Source organism: Piliocolobus tephrosceles, chromosome 6 (assembly GCF_002776525.5).
Source record: "Piliocolobus tephrosceles isolate RC106 chromosome 6, ASM277652v3, whole genome shotgun sequence".
Taxonomy (NCBI): Eukaryota; Metazoa; Chordata; class Mammalia; order Primates; family Cercopithecidae; genus Piliocolobus; species Piliocolobus tephrosceles.
In genome coordinates this window covers 14,292,524-14,310,731 of record NC_045439.1, presented here as the reverse complement: position 1 = coordinate 14,310,731, position 18,208 = coordinate 14,292,524, and the positions used below count along the sequence as shown (strand labels likewise).

The following is an 18,208-nucleotide window of genomic DNA, read 5'->3' as shown; positions in this document are numbered from 1 at the left end:
ACCATTTTTATGTGAAATAATGACAGGGTCATTCAGATTTGGGTGTTTGGCAGACATTTTCTTGAAAATTAATACATTGAGCCTGTCACTCTAAAGAAAACAATTGACAACATTTGTTGGCTTAAATCTGATAAAATTCTAACTTTCAAATGAAAATTTAGAATTTTGGGAAACTTATACCCAGCACTGTGAGATTGACAACTTAAACTGAAAAGACTTCTGATAAGATTGGTGGTGATATTTGCAAATGTGATTTAAAAAATATTGTCAACATTTGTAAGATCTGGATAACTTGGTGAACTAGTACATTCTAAATAACCAATTAATTATGTGACAAAATAAAGCACAAATTAAAAGATCCATTCAAAATTTAAGATACAGACTGGGCGCAGTGGCTCACGCCTGTAATCCCAGCACTTTGGGAGGCTGAGACAGAAGGATGGCCTCAGTCCAGGAGTTCAAGACTAGTCTGGATAACATAACGAGACCTTGTCTCTACAAAAAATAAAAAATTAGCTGGGCATGGTGGTGCACATCTGTGGTTCCAGCTATTCAGGAGGCTGGGAGGTAGAAGGGTTGCTTGAACCCGGGTGTTCGAGGCTGCAGTGAGCAGTGATCATGCCACTGCATTCATCATAGGCAACAGAGCAAGACCCTGTCTCAAAATGAAGAAAAAACCCACAGAGTGTAAGATACATAAAAAATTTAATGTAACAGAGTACAAAAAGTCTGTCAGTATGGTTTCAGGTTCTGCATTAAAACTAACCTCGAAGAAACTACCACTTTCTGGGCCGGGCGCGGTGGCTCAAGCCTGTAATCCCAGCACTTTGGGAGGCCGAGACGGGCGGATCACGAGGTCAGGAGATCGAGACCATCCTGGCTAACACGGTGAAACCCCGTCTCTACTAAAAAATACAAAAAACTAGCCGGGCGAGGTGGTGGGCGCCTGTAGTCCCAGCTACTCCAGAGGCTGAGGGAGGAGAATGGCGTAAACCCGAGAGGAGGAGCTTGCAGTGAGCTGAGATCCGGCCACTGCACTCCAGCCTGGGTGACAGAGCCAGACTCCGTCTCAAAAAAAAAAAAAAAAAGAAACTACCACTTTCTGAGTTTTAATGTAGTATCAAAGAATAATATCCATGAAAGGACTATTTACATATTTTTCCCTTTCCAACTAGGCATGTGCGTAAGCCTGGATTTTCTTCGTATACTTTAACCAAAACAGCATATTGCAAGAGAGTGAATGGAGAAGCCAATGTGAGAATCCAGCTGTCTTCTGTTTAGCTAGGCGTTAAAGAGATTTGAAAAAATATAGAATAATGCTATTGGCCAGATGCAGTGGCCCATACCTGTAATCCCAGCACTTTGGGAGGCTGAGGAGGGCAGATTGCTTGACTCCAGGAGTTTGAGACCAGCTTGGGCAACATGGCAAGCCCTGGTCTCTACAAAAAAATACAAAAATTAGCTGGGAGTGGTGGTGCGTGCTTGTAGTCCCAGCTACTCTTTAGAAGGCTGAGGTGGGAGGATCACTTGAGGCTGGAAGATTGAGCTGCAGTGAGTTACAATTGTACCACTGCACTCCAGCCTGGGCAATGGAGCAAGACCCTGTCTCAAAAAAATAAAATAATGCCGTTCTTCACACTATCTTTTTTTGCTTTGGAAAATGTAATTTTTTTTGGTAAAAATTTGTTAATGTTGCCATGTGGTTTTATTATTATTTATTTTATTTTTGAGACAGAGTTTCGCTCTTGTTGCCCAGGCTGAAGTGCAATGGTGCAATCTCGGCTCACTGCAGCCTCCATCTCCCAGGTTTAAGTGATTATCCTGCCTCAGCCTCCCTAGTAGCTGAGATTACAGACATGTGCCATCACGCCTGGCTAGTTTTGTACTTTTAGTAGAGATGGGCTTTCTCCATATTGATCAGGCTTGTCTCGAATTCCCGACCTTAGGTGATCCACCCGCCTCGGCCTCCCAAAGTGCTGGGATTAAAGGCATGAGCCACCGCGCCTGGTCTATTGTTATTATTACTTAATTTATTTTTGAGCTGGAGTCTCACTCTGTTGTCCAAGCTGGAATGCGATGGTAGGATCGTGGCTCACTGCAGTTTCCGCCTCCCAGGTTCCAGCAGTTCTCCTGCCTCAGCTTCCTGGGTAGCTGGGATTACAGGCATGTGCCACCATGCCCAGCTACTTTGTGTATTTGTAGTAGAGACGGGGTTTCACCATGTTGGCCAGGCTGGACTCGAACTCCTGACCTTAGGTGGTCTGCCTGCCTCAACCTCCCAAAGTGCTAGGATTACAGGTATAAGCCACCATGCCCGGCTGGTTTTATTATTTTTTAATGAACATAAATATTTTTAAAATTGCTCAGTTTTAATTTCTGATAAGGTAGACATTCAGAAATAGAACCCACAAAAACAAAAAGCTCTTTGGAGTTCTCTAATTTTTAGGAGTCTGAGGTAGTCCTGAGATAAATATATGAGAACTACTGATTTAATCATTCCATTTTGATGGATTTTAAAATTTGGTCCAGTTTTTTACTATTATAAATATTGCTGCAATGTACTAATGTACTTTTTTTTTTTTTTTTACACATTTGTGATTGTTTCAGTAGGATAAATTCCTAGAAGTAGAAATACTGTGTCAAATGATAAATTTTTATTTTTAGATGTTAGTAAATTGCCTTTTAACATAGTTCCACTAATTTTCCCATAGACAATGGAAGAAGGTATTCTTTCCCCATGTATGGCATTGCCAATCTCATAGATGAAAACAATTATGTTTTTTATATTTTGTACTTTTCAGAAATTAGTAAAGTTAAGGGTCTTTTCATGGCCAGTAGTTATGTGTCTTTCTTATTTTGTAAATTGCCTTTCTAAGTATCTTGTCCTTTTTCATGTGTTGATCATCCTTTTCTTAACTCATTTGGAAGAGCTCTTAGGAAAAAATAGTTTTGTTGGTCACAGTGCTGAAGATATTTTTCTGTTTCTTTTTTGTTTTTCTTTACAGTTTCTTATTTTATGAGGTTTAAAATGTCAAAGGGAGACTATCTTCATTCATGTTGCTGCATTTATTTATGTTTCTCATTATGGCTTTTGGGCCTCACCTACTCCAAATTATAAAAATGCTTATCTGTATTTTCTTTTCCTGATTGGGGATTTTTAACCAGTTTGATTGATTGATTGATTGAGACCGGGTCTTGCTCTGTCAGACTCAAGTGATCCTCAGTCTCAGCCGCCTGAGTAGCTGGGACTACAGGTGCGTGCTACCACTCCTGGCTTTTTTTTTTTTTTCGTGGAGACGAAGTCTCATTATGTTGCCCAGGCTAGTCTCAAACTCAAGTGATTTTCCTGCCTCGCAAAGTGCTAGGATTATAGGTGTGAGCCATCGTGCCCAGCCTCCCAGCTAATTTTTAAATTATTCCTAGAGACAGAGTCAACCAATGTTGCCCAGGCTGGTCTTGAACTCCTGGCCTCAAGCAGTCCTCCCACCTTGGCCTCCCAAAGTGCTGGGATTATGGGTGTGAGCTACTGTGCCTGACCAACCAGTTTGATGTAAATTAAACCCATTCTAGATGATGTGTGACAGCTCAATTTTAATACTAATCTAAGTAGGACCCATAATTGCATGTAATGGAAACTTGATTAATTTCAGAGGAAAGACATCAGTTTAAAGATGACAGAGCAATTTAGAGATGCGGTGTATCTCATATCCCACTGCTTTAACCCCCTAATATTAACATTTCCTTTCATCTGTTACTTTTTTTAGTTGAGGAAACGTGTGAAGCTTGAAGGGAAAGAACTTGAGGAATACTTGGAAAAAGAGAAACTAAAGAAAGAAGCTGCCAAAAAGCTTGAGCAGTCAAAAGAGTGAGTCATTTTCAGACAGATTATAAACTTATGGATGCAATTTGAGAAGAGTGTGTCTTTGACTTAAATGTTTCATTGAAAATATTTTTAAATTTTCATAAGACTTAATTTTGTCACAGACATCTTTCAAATGTCTAGAATACCAGATCCTGTCAGTGCTAATATTATTATGCATTTATTTGTTATGTTTTATAAAATGTCAGTCCAATAATATTGAATGTCATTCCAGTCATGCTTCACTTAATGATGGGGACACCTGAGAAAAGTGTTGTTAGGGGATTTAGTCATTGTGCAAACATTAGGATATATGTTTACACAAACCTTGATGGTATAGCCTACAGTGTGTCCAGGGTCTATGATATGGCCCATTGTTCCTAGGGTACAAACGTGTACAGCATGTTACTGTACTGAATACTGTAGGCCATTGTAACACAATGTTAAGTATTTGTTTATCTAAATGTATCTAAACATAGAAAAGGTACAGTAATCTTATGGGACCTCTGTTGTATACGTGGTCCATTGTTGTTGACTGACATAACTGTATATTATCATTTGAGTTAATATTGAATTAATAATAATGAGGATTGATTCAGTAATAAATAGATAAATATTAATTTAAAATATCTTTGAAACTTTATGACCTTGATCTATTCTAAAATCCTCCTAGGGCAGATATAGATTCCAGTGATGAGAGTGACATTGAGGAAGATATTGACCAGCCATCAGCTCATAAGACGAAGCATGACTTGATGATGAAAGGTGAAGGCAGTCGTAAAGGAAGTTTTTTCAAACAGGCAAAAAAGTCCTATCCTATGTTTCCTGCCCCAGAAGAAAGAATTAAATGGGATGAATATGGAGAGATTATCAAGTATGTGAGCAAAACAAACTTTTCTCTCTTGCGAATTGGAGGTATTAACTGTGTTGTCATTTTTTAGTTCATGAATTTTATCTTTCTAGTCACATGTACGTGGTTAGCTTCTGAGTACCTCAGACTGAAGACACAGAAGACTTGTAACTTGAAACATAAAAATAGAGATGCTGAGAAACATAGAGAATATTAGGAGAAAACTGGCAGTTTTATGACTTAGTTGTGTAAAGGTTTAAAAACATGATCACATGATCAAGACTTTTTTTCCCTGCTTAAAAAGAGAGGAAGATGTAGAATAGGAAGAACTTTGGGGCTGTGCATGGTGGCTCACGCCTATAATCCCAACACTTTGGGAGGCCTAGATGGGAGGATCACTTGAGCTCAGGAGTATGAGACCAGCCCAGAAAATATAGTGAGACCCCCATCTCTATCTTTAAAAAAAAAAAGAGAGAACTTTGGATGACTGGTGATTGCATTACCAATGGATTATGTCTTAAGTATTATACAAGTTTTATGAGATTAAGAGGAATATGATATAGCATGAGTGAAACCAAGGAAAATTTACAAAATCTATACTCATTATTAGAAAAACAACTGCAATCACGTGTTGTAATTGCAAATTTGAAAACACTACTATCCTGTGTAAAAAAAAAAAAAAAGAGAGAAAAAGAAAAACATAATACAGGCTGGGTGTGGTGGCCCACGCCTGTAATCCCAGCACTTTGGGAGGCTGAGGCGGGCGGATCACGAGGTCAGGAGTTCAGGACCAGCCTGACCAAGATGGTGAAACCCCGTCTCCACTAAAAATACAAAAAAAATAGCTGGGCGTGGTGGCAGGCACCTGTAATCCCAGCTACTCTGGAGGCTGAAGCAGAGAATTGCTTGAACTGGGAGGCGGAGGTTGCAGTGAGCCAAGATGGCACCACCACATTCCAGTCTGGGTGACAGAGCAAGACTCCATCTCATAAAAAACAAAAAATGCAATACATACAGTCATCTGGTAATTGATATGAAATTTCATTGGCTTTGGATGAAATGTATATTTAAATCTTGAGATATGTGAGGACTCCAAAAATTACGCCACCTACTAGTTATATATGTTATGTAGTATTAGCTTGCTTTTTTACTGCTTCTAATTAGAGACTTACTATTTAGACCAGAGGATTTCTTGGTGCCAGAGCTTCAAGCTACTGAAGAAGAAAAAAGCAAATTAGAATCTGGTTTGACAAATGGAGATGAACCCATGGATCAGGATTTATCTGATGTTCCTACTAAATGTATTTCTACAACAGAGTCTATTGAAATAAAGTAAGTGCTTCTGTGACATTTTGAAAATAGATTATAAGATAAAATTTCAAGCATTTGAATTATATAATTTACATTATTTCAAGCAAAATTTCTGAATATTCTTTAGTAAGTTTGTGCTTTTAAAATTTAATTTATTTTTGTATGAAGAGACTTGTGAAATATGGTGGCATGATATTTTCTCTTCATTAATGATATTTGAATGCCAAAGTAATTGAATTGGTGGTGAGGGGTGTACTTAAATTGTAACATTAAATTGTCCATTTATATGAAGAAAAATTATTTCTGGCCTTTTTAGTCTATAAGCAGGTGAAAGGGAATAGTGTAACTCACAGTTTAATTTTTCTGAGTCACTGCTTGTTTCATAAAATATACTCCGTGACTTAAACATCTCTAAGACCCTAATGTCTGGAAAATACTGTTGTGATCTGAAGTAGTTAGAAACCTTTCCCCCCCCCTTCTACTTAGTTAAATAATACTAGTAAATGATCATTTTGGAATTTTTTTTAAGTCATCAGAGAACAAAGTGTTTTATTTGTCCAGTAATATCATTTAGTATATATTTTTGGGTGTAGATAAGATCTAAATAATACAGATAGGGCTGGACACGGTGGCTGATGCCTGTAATCCCTGCACTTTGGTAGGCCGAGGTAGGCGGATCACTTGAGATCAGGAGTTTAAGACCAGCCTGGCCAACATGGTGAAATCTCATCTCTACTAAAAGTGCAAAATTATCGCTGTGTGGTGGTGCACACCTATAATCCCAGTTACTTGGGAGGCTGAGGCAGGAGAATTGCTTGAACCTGGGAAGTAGAGGTTGCAGTGAGCGAAGATCGTGCTACTGCACTCTAGCCTGGGCAAAAGAGTGAGACCCAATCTCAGAAAAAATAAATAAATAAATAAATAAAAATAAACAAATCATACAGATACTATAACACATGTGTATTTCTCAAATCCTAGTGTTATATGTTATATACATGATAAAAGCCATTTTTTTTTAGAATTATGAAAAAAGTTATCTTGAATAATCATATCTAATTACAGAGCCCGGGTTACCTACATAGACTATGAAGGACGGTCTGATGGGGATTCCATTAAAAAAATCATTAATCAGATGAAACCACGACAGTTGATCATCGTCCATGGCCCACCAGAGGCCAGTCAGGATCTGGCAGAGTGCTGTCGCGCCTTTGGTGGGAAAGATATTAAAGTGTACATGCCAAAGCTGCATGAAACAGTTGATGCCACGAGTGAAACTCACATCTACCAGGTAAACGTGCCAGGAGTTGCCAGTGAGTAGAAGTAAGTACTTTTTGTGGCAGGTTAGGACAGATAACATTAGAAATACAGAGATGTGTGAGACAGACAGAAATGGGTGGTCTCCGCCCTAGCAGTCCTGATACGGTATGGGGCTTAGAACAAGGAAATACCATTTATCACGTTGTTATGCCTCTGAGAGAAGAAGTATAGGATGCTATCAGAGTATTAAGAGGGGAAACCACCCACCTTTAGAGGTTTAGAAAAGGTTTCCTGCAGGAAGTGATAACTAATCCTAACTGATGTTTAGATGGGTTGTCAGGACAGACAGGGAAGCAGGGGAAGAGCATTCTAGACAGAGGAAACCATATTTGCAAAAGTACAGACGTGAGGAAAATGATTGTTTAAGTATTAAAAGTTTTAGAAAAATTCCCGGATATCAAGGTTCTACTCCTAATTGGAACAAATGGAGACTGATGCCAAATATAGGACTAGCGCAGTAGAGAGATAAACTTTGTCTGGTAATGGGAGATGGTGTCAGTTTAAGGCTGGAGTGATGTCTATATCTGGAAGAAATGGATGTGCCCATACCAGGCAGGAAATTCATTCTGGGCAGAGTAAGAAGAAGCAACCTTCCAAGAATATGGAGATGTGAAATTCTGAAAGGACAAGCAGTTCGGTACCTAGTGAAGTATGCCAAGTACTAGAGGATGGGACTGATCTGTGGTTCTCAACCTTGACTGCACATGAGAATCATCTGGGGAGCTTTGTGAGGGTCAGAGGGATTCAGTGTTCTGGTCTTAGTCTTACCAGTTATGTTAGAAACACTAGATACGAGGCTCTGATACACTTTTTGTTTTAATTGCCATGTGATTCCATTTGTAGTCAGGGTTAAGAATCTCTGTTTTGGAAAGTAGGCAGGGGCCCAATGATCTGCAAGGTAATGAGGTCATTGCAGGTCATTGTGAGGCTCAGATGAGTGAAAGATTTTCCAAAATTAACATATTACCAGGCAGAAAATGATAATAGGTTATATTTAATTTGTTAATCTGTATTCTGTGGGTTTTATTTCTCACCCCCTCCTTTGCATATCTAGGTGAGATTAAAAGACTCACTTGTCAGCTCTCTTCAGTTTTGTAAGGCAAAAGATGCTGAATTAGCTTGGATAGATGGTGTCTTAGATATGAGAGTTTCCAAAGTGGACACAGGGGTTATTTTAGAAGAAGGAGAACTAAAGGATGATGGAGAAGACTCAGAGATGCAAGTGGACGCTCCCTCAGATTCTAGTGTTATAGCCCAACAAAAGGCCATGAAAAGTCTGTTCGGAGATGATGAAAAAGAAACAGGTGAAGAAAGTGAAATCATTCCTACTTTGGAACCCTTGCCACCTCATGAGGTAAAAAAAGCATGTGCTTTTTTGATTTCTTCCTGAATTTGTCATCCTTCTAGTTTTCGTGTCTTTTGGTTTCTTTTTTCCCCCTTCCAAAACTAAGTGGGTCTGTGGAAGCTTTTATATTTTTAACCATTTAAAATATGTGTCAGCTGGGGGCAGTGACTCACGCCTGTAGTCCCAGCACTTTGGGAGGCTGAGGTGGGAGAACTGCTTGAGGCCAGGAGCTCTAGATCAGCCTGATTAACATAGTGACACCCTGTCAAAAACCTAGCCGGCATGGTGGCATGCGCCTGGAGTCTCAGCTAAGTAGGCTGAGGCAGGAGGATTGCTTGAGCTCAGGAGTTCAAGACTACAGTGAGCCACGATTGTGCCACTGCATCTAGCCTATATGATAGAGTGAGACCCTGTCTTGAACATAAAATATGTCTCACATTTGGGCTTATTTTGGAGTTTTTAAAAAAGAGAACTTGCAACGTGCTTCTGCGTGTTTGTCTCTGTGTATATATCAATTCTATACAGCTAAGGAATGACATATCTTTAGCAAATCTTTTAAGGTACATAATTGTTTCATGATTTGTTTTTTGGTATGGATTTTTAAATTTTAAGTTTGATGAGTGTGAAGATCACCTGCCTGCTTCCAGTCAGGAGATTTATAGTTTTCTAAGAAAGTCATACTGGTGTGTTTTTTTGTTTTGTTTTGTTTTGTTTTTTTTGAGATGGAGTCTCGCTCTGTTGCCCAGGATGGAGTGCAGTGGCATGATCTTGGCTCACTGCAACCTTTGCCTCCTGGGTTCAAGCGATTCTCCTGCCTCAGTCTCCCAAGTAGCTGGGATTACAGGCATGAGCCACCGGGCCTAGCTAGTTTTTATATTTTTAGTAGAGATGGGATTTTGCCATGTTAGCCAGGCTGGTCTTGAACTCCTGACCTCAGGTGATCCACCCACCTTGGCCTCCCAAAGTGCTGGGATTACAGGTGTGAGCCACCGCCCCCAGCCGAAAGTCATACACTCCATTTCTTTTATGTTTCATTCAGTTCAAATCACTTTTGGCTTTGATATAGTTAGAAATCTTTAATTAAGTGTAGATATAATTTAGTCTAGCATTTACATATTCTTGAGAGGTATCTAGTTAACTAGCAAAGATTCTAGGTAATTAAACTTGGAAAAATATTAAAACTGAATCTTACATGCATGTCAAGTGATGCCTTCAGCCCTACTATGAAATTAAGAATAGAGAGACAGCCTCTGTTGCTGGATTCCCTTCTAGTACAACCCTCAAAATTGGGAGGAGGAATTAGAATTTTTTTTCTTCTGTTCTAAAGCTAAAGCTCTTCAAAGTAATGTCAAAGCAGAAAGCAGCAGCATTAGGCAAGAACCACTTTCCTTACTGATTGTAGAACCTGTGGCATCCATTGCGTTTGCTCTGAGGAAGGAGGGACAGGGAAAATGGGATTAGGGAGGAATTGTACTTTGAAGTAAGCAAATGACTGGGATCTAGAAAATGAATTTTTGGTTCAGTCCTGCCCATGGCACTCTAGTTAATCCCCTTAGGCAAGTGGGTGAGGGAAGAGCATAGCATTACCAAATGTCTCTGTTATAATGAGGCATGACTAACAAAACTGATTGTGAAACAGAAAATGTGAAGGGCTTTGTAATGTTAAATAATGGGGTAAAATGTAGAATAACAACTTGGAATGTGATTTGCAGTCTTGAAATGATCTGTCAAAGGACTTCAGGGAATAATAGAAAATCTCTTAGGGCTCATGTAATATTTTACTTTATTCAGTATAGTTGTATGTCTGGTGTTTTACTTGAAGTTATTCTTTCCCCTTTGACCTTACCTAAGGTTCCTGGACATCAGTCAGTTTTTATGAATGAACCAAGACTGTCAGACTTCAAGCAAGTTCTCTTACGGGAGGGGATTCAAGCTGAATTTGTAGGAGGTGTACTTGTTTGCAACAATCAAGTAGCAGTCCGCAGAGTAAGTGTGTTTTCAATAAGGGCTGAATTGAACACATACTTCTGATGTTTTGTCATTTTGAAATTCTGTAATTCTTGATTGGTATTTTCACAAAACTGAAGATCAGTAATTTATGTTCATGATCATGACATAAGGCTTACAGAAGTCTTACTGACTTGAAGGCTTATGAAAGACTCTTGAAGAAGTGGTATATAATTTTATAGTAAATTTTAATTATTTGAATCCTCTGACATTTATGTGTCTATGTAAAATTCATGACTTCAGTATTATATCCATATGCTATGAATCAGAGCGACCCGTGTCCTGACCAATCATAATCTATTTCATATATTTCAGTTTTTATGTCTGCATATTAATGAATAGAAAATGTACTAAAGAATTTTTTTTTATTTGGTTTCTAGACGGAAACTGGACGCATTGGATTAGAAGGCTGCCTTTGTCAAGACTTTTATAGGATAAGAGACCTTTTATATGAACAATATGCCATTGTGTAAAAGACATGATGTCAAGAAGGATCTGCTTGACCTTTCTAAGAAAAAGGGATTCTTATCTTCCTTTGAGCTTTTGATGTTTGGTTTTGTAACATACAGAAAGAATCTGCCAGAAAAACTTACATGTATTAGATTTTTAAAAATATAAATAGAGAACATTTTGCAAATGCTCAAATGAGCATTCTATCTTTTGGCTTTCAGAGTGATAGAGCTCCTAACAGGTGTACAGGTCCAAGAGTTGAAGGTGATTGGTTTTCTTTACAGACTCCTTGTTCTAGAAGGGCTTTTTACTTGAATAAAACAATGCAACTTAGCAAACCAATTCATGGCCTTAGAGAAACATTTTTGCATGAGTTCTTACAAACTGTTATATTTTCTGGAATGATAAGTGAGAATTATTTAGAAAAGACATGCTCAAAAAAAAAAAAAAAAGAAAACTAAACTGATAAAACAGTTTTTTGAAGTTTATTTTTAAAAGCATACGTGCTATGAATCTTTCCAGTTTGAATATGCAATTGTTTTCTGCCTATATTTCCCAGTGATTTACTCTAGGGTAAGGTACTACACATTTGGTTCAGAAATCAATTTTTATTTCTCCTATATCTTGTTTTATCAAGATTTTGTTGTGGCATTTCAATGTAAATTATAACACCATCATTTGAATATACACAATTCAAAAGAACTCCTTGATGCAGTATAGTCTTAAGGGTTCTGCATACCTTTTAGAAACATCTTAGCCATCAGTTAGGTCCTGTATTAAACTGTTTAGTGCTCTGTTTTTAAGAAAACAAATGTTGAACCTCACACTTTTATGTGGTGACAGTATAATTTAATTAAAAGGTGTAAATGTTTTCATCTCTTAGGCTTGCTCTCTCCAAAGGTCACCCAAGCAGTTGTTGGATTTTATACACATTACTACTAAAATAATACTAAAGTTGGATAAGGTTGTCCTTTCTGTGTTTGCATCTTTCTTGTGACTAACCACCCTGATATAGTATAAACCACTGTGTTCAAGAGTAAAAACAATATATGCAATTTTCATTGAACTTAAGGAGTGAAAACCATGTAAACTGTTGAAACTATTGTAATCCATTAATGCTTTTTAAGAAGGTAGCTTAATCATGGCAGACCTTGATGTTTATTTCTCAAATGGTTAAGCCCTCTTCTTTACACTTAGTTGTTTTCTTTTTTGTTTTTTTTTTTTCGTTTTTTTTTTTTTTGAGACAGACTCAGCCAGGCTGGAGTGCAGTGGTGAGATTTTGGCTCACTGTAACCTCTTCCTCCAGGGTTCAAGTGATTCTCCCACCTCAGCCTCCCAAGTAGCTGGGACTATGGGCACATGCCACTGCACCTGGCTAATTTTTATATTTTTGGTAGAGACAGGGTTTCACCATGTTGGCCAGGCTGGTCTCAAACTCCTGACCTCAAGCGGTCCATCCACCTATACCTCCCAGAGTGCTGGGATTACAGGCATGAATCACCACAACTGGCCTACCCTTAGATTTTTAGAAGGATCGATATTCTTATTTAACTATGTATGGAACAACCCAGTAGTATCAGACTTGGCTTACTATTTCATTCTCTTTCAGATGCTTACAAAGCTTCTATTGTAGATTATAGTGTTAATGCAAAGTTTACAGACTTTTGATATGGAAAACCAGATATACAAAACAATGTTACAAAAGGCAGATATAAAGAGTATGTTTTCTTTTTAGTGCTTTGGAAAATTTTCACTTTAACTCTTATTACTGTATAGATTAAGCCCTATAATGCTATTTATATTCCAGGGGAAAGAAAATCTGAATTTGTTTCATGGTTTAAAGCATCTGGTTTACATATTGTATTGTAATACTGATACGGTTTGGCTGTGTCCCCACCAAATTGAATTGTGTTAATAGTTCCCATAATCCCTATGTGTTGTGGGAGGGACCCAGTGGGCGGTAATTTAATCATGGTGGCGGTTACCCTCATGCTGGTCTTGTGATGGTAAGTTCTCATGAGATCTGATGGGTTTTTTGTTTTTTTTTTTGAGACGCAGTTTCGCTCTTGTTGCCCAGGCTGGAGTGCAATGGCACAATCTCGGCTCACCACAACCTCTGCCTCCCGGGTTCAAGTAATTCTCCTGCCTCAGCCTCTTGAGAAGCTGGGATTACAGGCATGCCCCACCACGCCCGGCTAATTTTGTATTTTTAGTAGAGACGGGGTTTCTCCATGTTGGTTAGGCTGGTCTGAAACTCTTGACCTCAGATCGTCCGCCTGCCTCGGCCTCCAAAAGTGCTGAGATTACAGGTGTGAGCCACAGCACCTGGCCCGAGATCCGATGGTTTTATAAGGGGATTTTCCCCCCTTTGCTCTTCACTTCTTCCTGCTGCCATGTGAAGAAGGACGTGTTTGCTTCCCCTTCCACCACGATTGTAAGTTTCATGAGCCTCCCCAACCTCCCTAATTGAACTGTGAGTCAATTAAAACTCTTTACTTTATAAATTACCCAGTCTCGGGCAATTCTTTATAGCAGTGTGAGAACAGACTAATATGAATACCAATATTGAAAAATTGTTTCTTGCCTCACCTTTTTTTTTGTCCTATGAACAGGAATTAAATTTTAAAGTATTGCCTTAAGATGACTGTGCTAAATAATAGTCATTGCAAGAGCAATAGTTTTACCTGTTTCTAGATGACAATATTACTAAAATTTCCCAAATGAAGACTTTGTTTTAACTTCTGTTACTTCAGAAAAATATAAATTTTAAAAATGACTATGAGATAAATCATGAACTCAGTGGAATTTTCAGATGAGATGGGGCACATTCAGGGTGGTATGGCTGTAGAAGGAATTTTCAGATCTTTATTATTTAGAAGCAAGTATAGGTATAACGTGGACTATCAACTGATATCTGCAAATAATTTGGTTAAAAAGAAATTTTGTAGTATTTGTTACAGTAGGATTATAAATATCAAATATCATTGTAAACATTTCTATATTTTTAGAAATATCTTGGTGGCCTGAAACAGAAGTGAGGAAATCCATTTTTTAAGGTGAGCCATTTGGCTTTTTAAAAACATTGAGATACAATTTACATAACATAAAATTCACTCTTTTAAAGTGTACAATTCATTGGTTTTAGTATATTTGCAGAGTTGTACAACTATTACCACCATATAATCCCAGAACATTTTCATCACTCCAAAAAGAAACACCATACCCACTACCAGTCACTCTTCATGCCCCCTTCCTCTAACCCCTGGCAACCATTAATCTACTTTCTGTCTCCTTGAATTTGCATTTTCTGGACATTTCATAAAAACTGAGTAATACAATATATGATCTTTTATGTTTAACTTCTTTTGTTTAGCATAATGTTTTCAGAGTGCATCACTGTTGTAGCGTGTGTCAGTACCCTTTTTGTGACTGAATATTATTCCATTGAATGGATATACCACATTTTACTTATCCGTTCATCTGTTGATGTATATTTGAGTTGATTCCAAATTTTGGCTATTAAGAAGAATGCTGCTGTGAACATTCATGTGCAAGCTTTTTTTTTTTGTATGTACATATGTTATATGTTTTCAATTTTCTTGGGTATATATCTAAGAATTAGAATTGCTGGATCATACAGTAATTCTGCTTAACCTTTTGAGGAGCTCCCAGGCTGTTTTCCAAAGTGGCTACAACATTTTGCATTCCCACCAGCATGTGTTTGAGGGTTCCATTTTCTCATTCTTGGCAACATTTATAATTCCCTTTTTAAATTTTAGTCATAGTGTGTGTGAAGAAGTGTCTCACTGAGGTTTTGATTTGCATTTCCTTAATGACTGATGATGTGGAGACTCTTTCCATGTGCTTATTGACTATTATGTATTTTGGAGTAATGTCTGTTCAAATCCTTTGTCCATTTTCAATTTGTTTATCTTTACTGTTGAGATATAAGAGTTTTTTTAAATATATTCTGGACACTAAACCATTACATATTGATTTGCAAATATTTTATTCCATTTTGTGGCTTGTCTTTTCACTTTCTTGATAGTGTACTTTGAAGCACAAAAGTTTTTAATTTTGATAAAGTCCAATTTGTTTTTTTCCCTTTGGTTCTTTGTGCTTGGTTTTATATATATATATATGATTTTTTTTTTTTTTTTTTTTTTTTTGAGATGGAGTCTTGCTTTGTCACCCAGGCTAGAGTGCAGTGGCATGATCTCAGCTCTCTACAACCTCTGCCTCCCAGATTCAAGCGATTCTCCTGCCTCAGCCTCCTGAGTACTGGGATTACAGGCACCCACCACCATGCCCGGCTAATTTTTGTATTTTTAGTAGAGACATAGTTTTGCCATGTTGGCCAGGCTGGTCCCGAACTCCTAACCTCAAGTGATCCACCAGCCTTGGCCCCCCAAAGTGCTGGGATTACAGGTGTGAGGCACCTTGCCTGGCCTTGGTTTTATATATTAAAAGCCATTCCTTCATTCAAAGTCACGAAGGTTTACACTAAATTTTTTTTCTATCTAAAAAACCATTCCTTCATCTAAAGTCATGAAGATTTACACTCTTTTTTTTTCTAACAGTTTTATAGTTTAGGCTCTTATAGTTAGGTCTGTCATTTATTTTTAATTATTATCTTTTTTTTTTTTTTTTTTTTTTTTTTGAGGCAGGGTCTTTTTCTATCATGCAGGCTGGTGTGCATTGGTGCAATCACAGCTCACTGCAGCTTCAACCTCCTGGCCTCAAGCAGTCCTCCCACCTCAGCCTCCCAAGTAGCTGAGACTACAAGTGTGTGCCACCATTTCTGACTAATTTTTAAAATTTTTTTGTGAAGACAGGTTCTCTGTTGCCCAAGCTGGTCATCTCCAACTTCCAGAATCAAACAATCCTCCCACTTTGGCTGCCAAAGTGCTGGGATTACAGGCGTGAGTCACTATTCCTAGCAATAATTTTTGTATATGGTGTGAGGTAGGGGTCCAGTTTCATTTTTTTTGCATGTGGATATCCAGTTATCCCAGCATCATTTGTTGAAAAGATTATTTCTCCATTGATTTTTTCTGCCACCCCTGTTTAAAATCGGTTGCCCATGAGTGTATGGGTTTGTTCTTGGACTTGAAATTATGTTTCACTGATGTATATATCTATGCTAGTACTACATGTCTTCATTACAGGAGCTTTGCAGTAACTTTTGAAATTGGGGAAGTGTGAGTTCCCCAACTTTCATTCTCTTTCAGGATTGTTTTGACTGTTCTGGGTCTCTTGAATTTTCATGTAAGTTTAAGATTCTGCTTATTGATTTCTTTTTTTTCTTTCTCTCTTTTTTTTTTTTTTGAGACAGCATCTTGCTCTGTCACCCAGGCTGGAGTGCTGTGGCTCAATCTCAGCTCACTGCAACCTCCCCCTCCTGGGTTCAAGAGATTCTCCTGCCTCAGCCTCCAGAGTAGTTAGGACTACAAGCACATGCCACCACATCAGGCTAATTTTTGTATTTTTAATAGAGATGGGGTTTCATCATGTTGGCCAGGCTGGTCTTGAACTCCTGACGTGAAGTGATCCAGCTGCCTCGGCCTCCGAAAGTGCTGAGATTACAGGCATGAGCCACCATACCCAGCCTAAGATTCAGCTTACCAGTTTCTGCAAAAAAGCCCACCCATTTTTAATATGAGGTAAAAAGCAGTTGACATTTATCGCTTAGAGTCTTTTAATGTTAGGGCTGAAAGGGACTATAGAACTCATATAATTCAACCCACTTATTTTAGTATTGAATGAATGGCCCTGTGCAGGGAAAGGGATTTGGTTGAGATCCACACAACTGTTTAAAGGCAGAGTTGGGATTGGAACCAAGTCTTCGAGAATCCATTGTTGCTTCTACACTGCATTATTGCTTCGGTTCCCTAGTTTACATTCACTTTGCTTAGGAATAATATGTTCAGTTTATCTTCTCTAAGAATGGCAGCTGTTATTTAGGACAATGGCATGCTGAGAAATAGATTGATTTCTATTCTATATTGTGTCGATCTGTTAAAATCGGGGGAGAAAGAGTAAATCTTATCTTCTTCTGTACTTTTCTTTGATTAATATAAGATTCTGAGTTTTATCAGAAGATTATTGTCCTTTAAAATATTGATGAACTGATTATCACTTAAAGGATATAAATAGTGGGTAGTAATTCAGTGATTGAGAGGTTGTTTGCAGTTTTTTGTTTTTGTTTTTTTGTAGTAACCATAGAATGAATGTAGAATGAATTCGCATTCAATAATGGGAACTAAGGTCAGGCGTGGTGGCTCACGCCTGTAATCCCTGCACTTTGGGAGGCCGAGGCAGGCGGATCACTTGAGGTCAGGAGTTCAAGACCAGCCTGGCCAACATGGTGAAACCTCGTCTCTACTAAAAATACAAAAAATTAGTCAAGCGTGGTGGTGGGTGTCTGTAATCCCAGCTACTTGGGAGGCTGAGGCAGGAAAATCACTTGAACCTGGGAGGTGGAGGTTGCAGTGAGCCAAGATCGTGCCACTGCACTCCAACCTGGGTGACAGAGTGCAACTCTGTCCCCACCCCCCCCCCCCCCCCCCCCCCCCAGCCACAAAAAAAAAAAAGGGAACTAGAGAAGGAACATTCACATCTTCCCACCTGGGCAGGTTCCAACCAAATGTTTATTTTATTTTTTTTACCTCCTCTTTTGTTTTTGTCTCACTTTAATCACTTTGTGTTTATGTGAAAATACCAAAAATTACCAAAATGTAAAAACCCAGGGCTTTGCTGGAAGTGAGAGTATCTTCTTGGCTTTTCCCTTTCTTTTCCTCCCCACCACTATACACACATGCACGCACAGCTCTATTTTTTGGTGCTTTTCATTCATTGCTCACTCCCACTTCATTTTAGCTCTTGAAGTCAAAATGTGATTCCAAAGAACAAAACAGAAGTTTGGAGAGTTTGAAATCTCTCCTCGTGGCTGGACGCCGTGGCTCACACCTGTGATCCCAGCACGTTGGGAGGCCAAGGCAGGCGTAGTGCTTAAACTCAGGAGTTCAAGACCAGCCTGGGCAACATGGTGAAACCCTGTCTCTACAAA

The 18,208-nt window shown here is 38.5% G+C and overlaps 1 protein-coding gene across 4 annotated transcripts in view; it reads left to right on the top strand.

Annotated features, from left to right (window-relative positions):
- CPSF2 (cleavage and polyadenylation specific factor 2) overlaps positions 1 to 12,231 on the top strand; it is a 38,546-nt gene extending 26,315 nt beyond the window's left edge. For all 4 annotated transcript variants that reach the window (XM_023205495.2, XM_023205497.2, XM_023205498.2 and 1 more), the window contains 7 exons: positions 3,765 to 3,865; positions 4,533 to 4,733; positions 5,889 to 6,041; positions 7,083 to 7,308; positions 8,392 to 8,691; positions 10,534 to 10,668; positions 11,070 to 12,231. In XM_023205495.2, coding sequence (XP_023061263.1) covers positions 3,765 to 3,865; positions 4,533 to 4,733; positions 5,889 to 6,041; positions 7,083 to 7,308; positions 8,392 to 8,691; positions 10,534 to 10,668; positions 11,070 to 11,162 — 1,209 coding nt within the window. In that variant the 3' untranslated portion in view covers positions 11,163 to 12,231. The remainder of the gene's footprint in view (positions 1 to 3,764; positions 3,866 to 4,532; positions 4,734 to 5,888; positions 6,042 to 7,082; positions 7,309 to 8,391; positions 8,692 to 10,533; positions 10,669 to 11,069) is intronic.
- Positions 12,232 to 18,208: the final 5,977 nt, after the last annotated feature.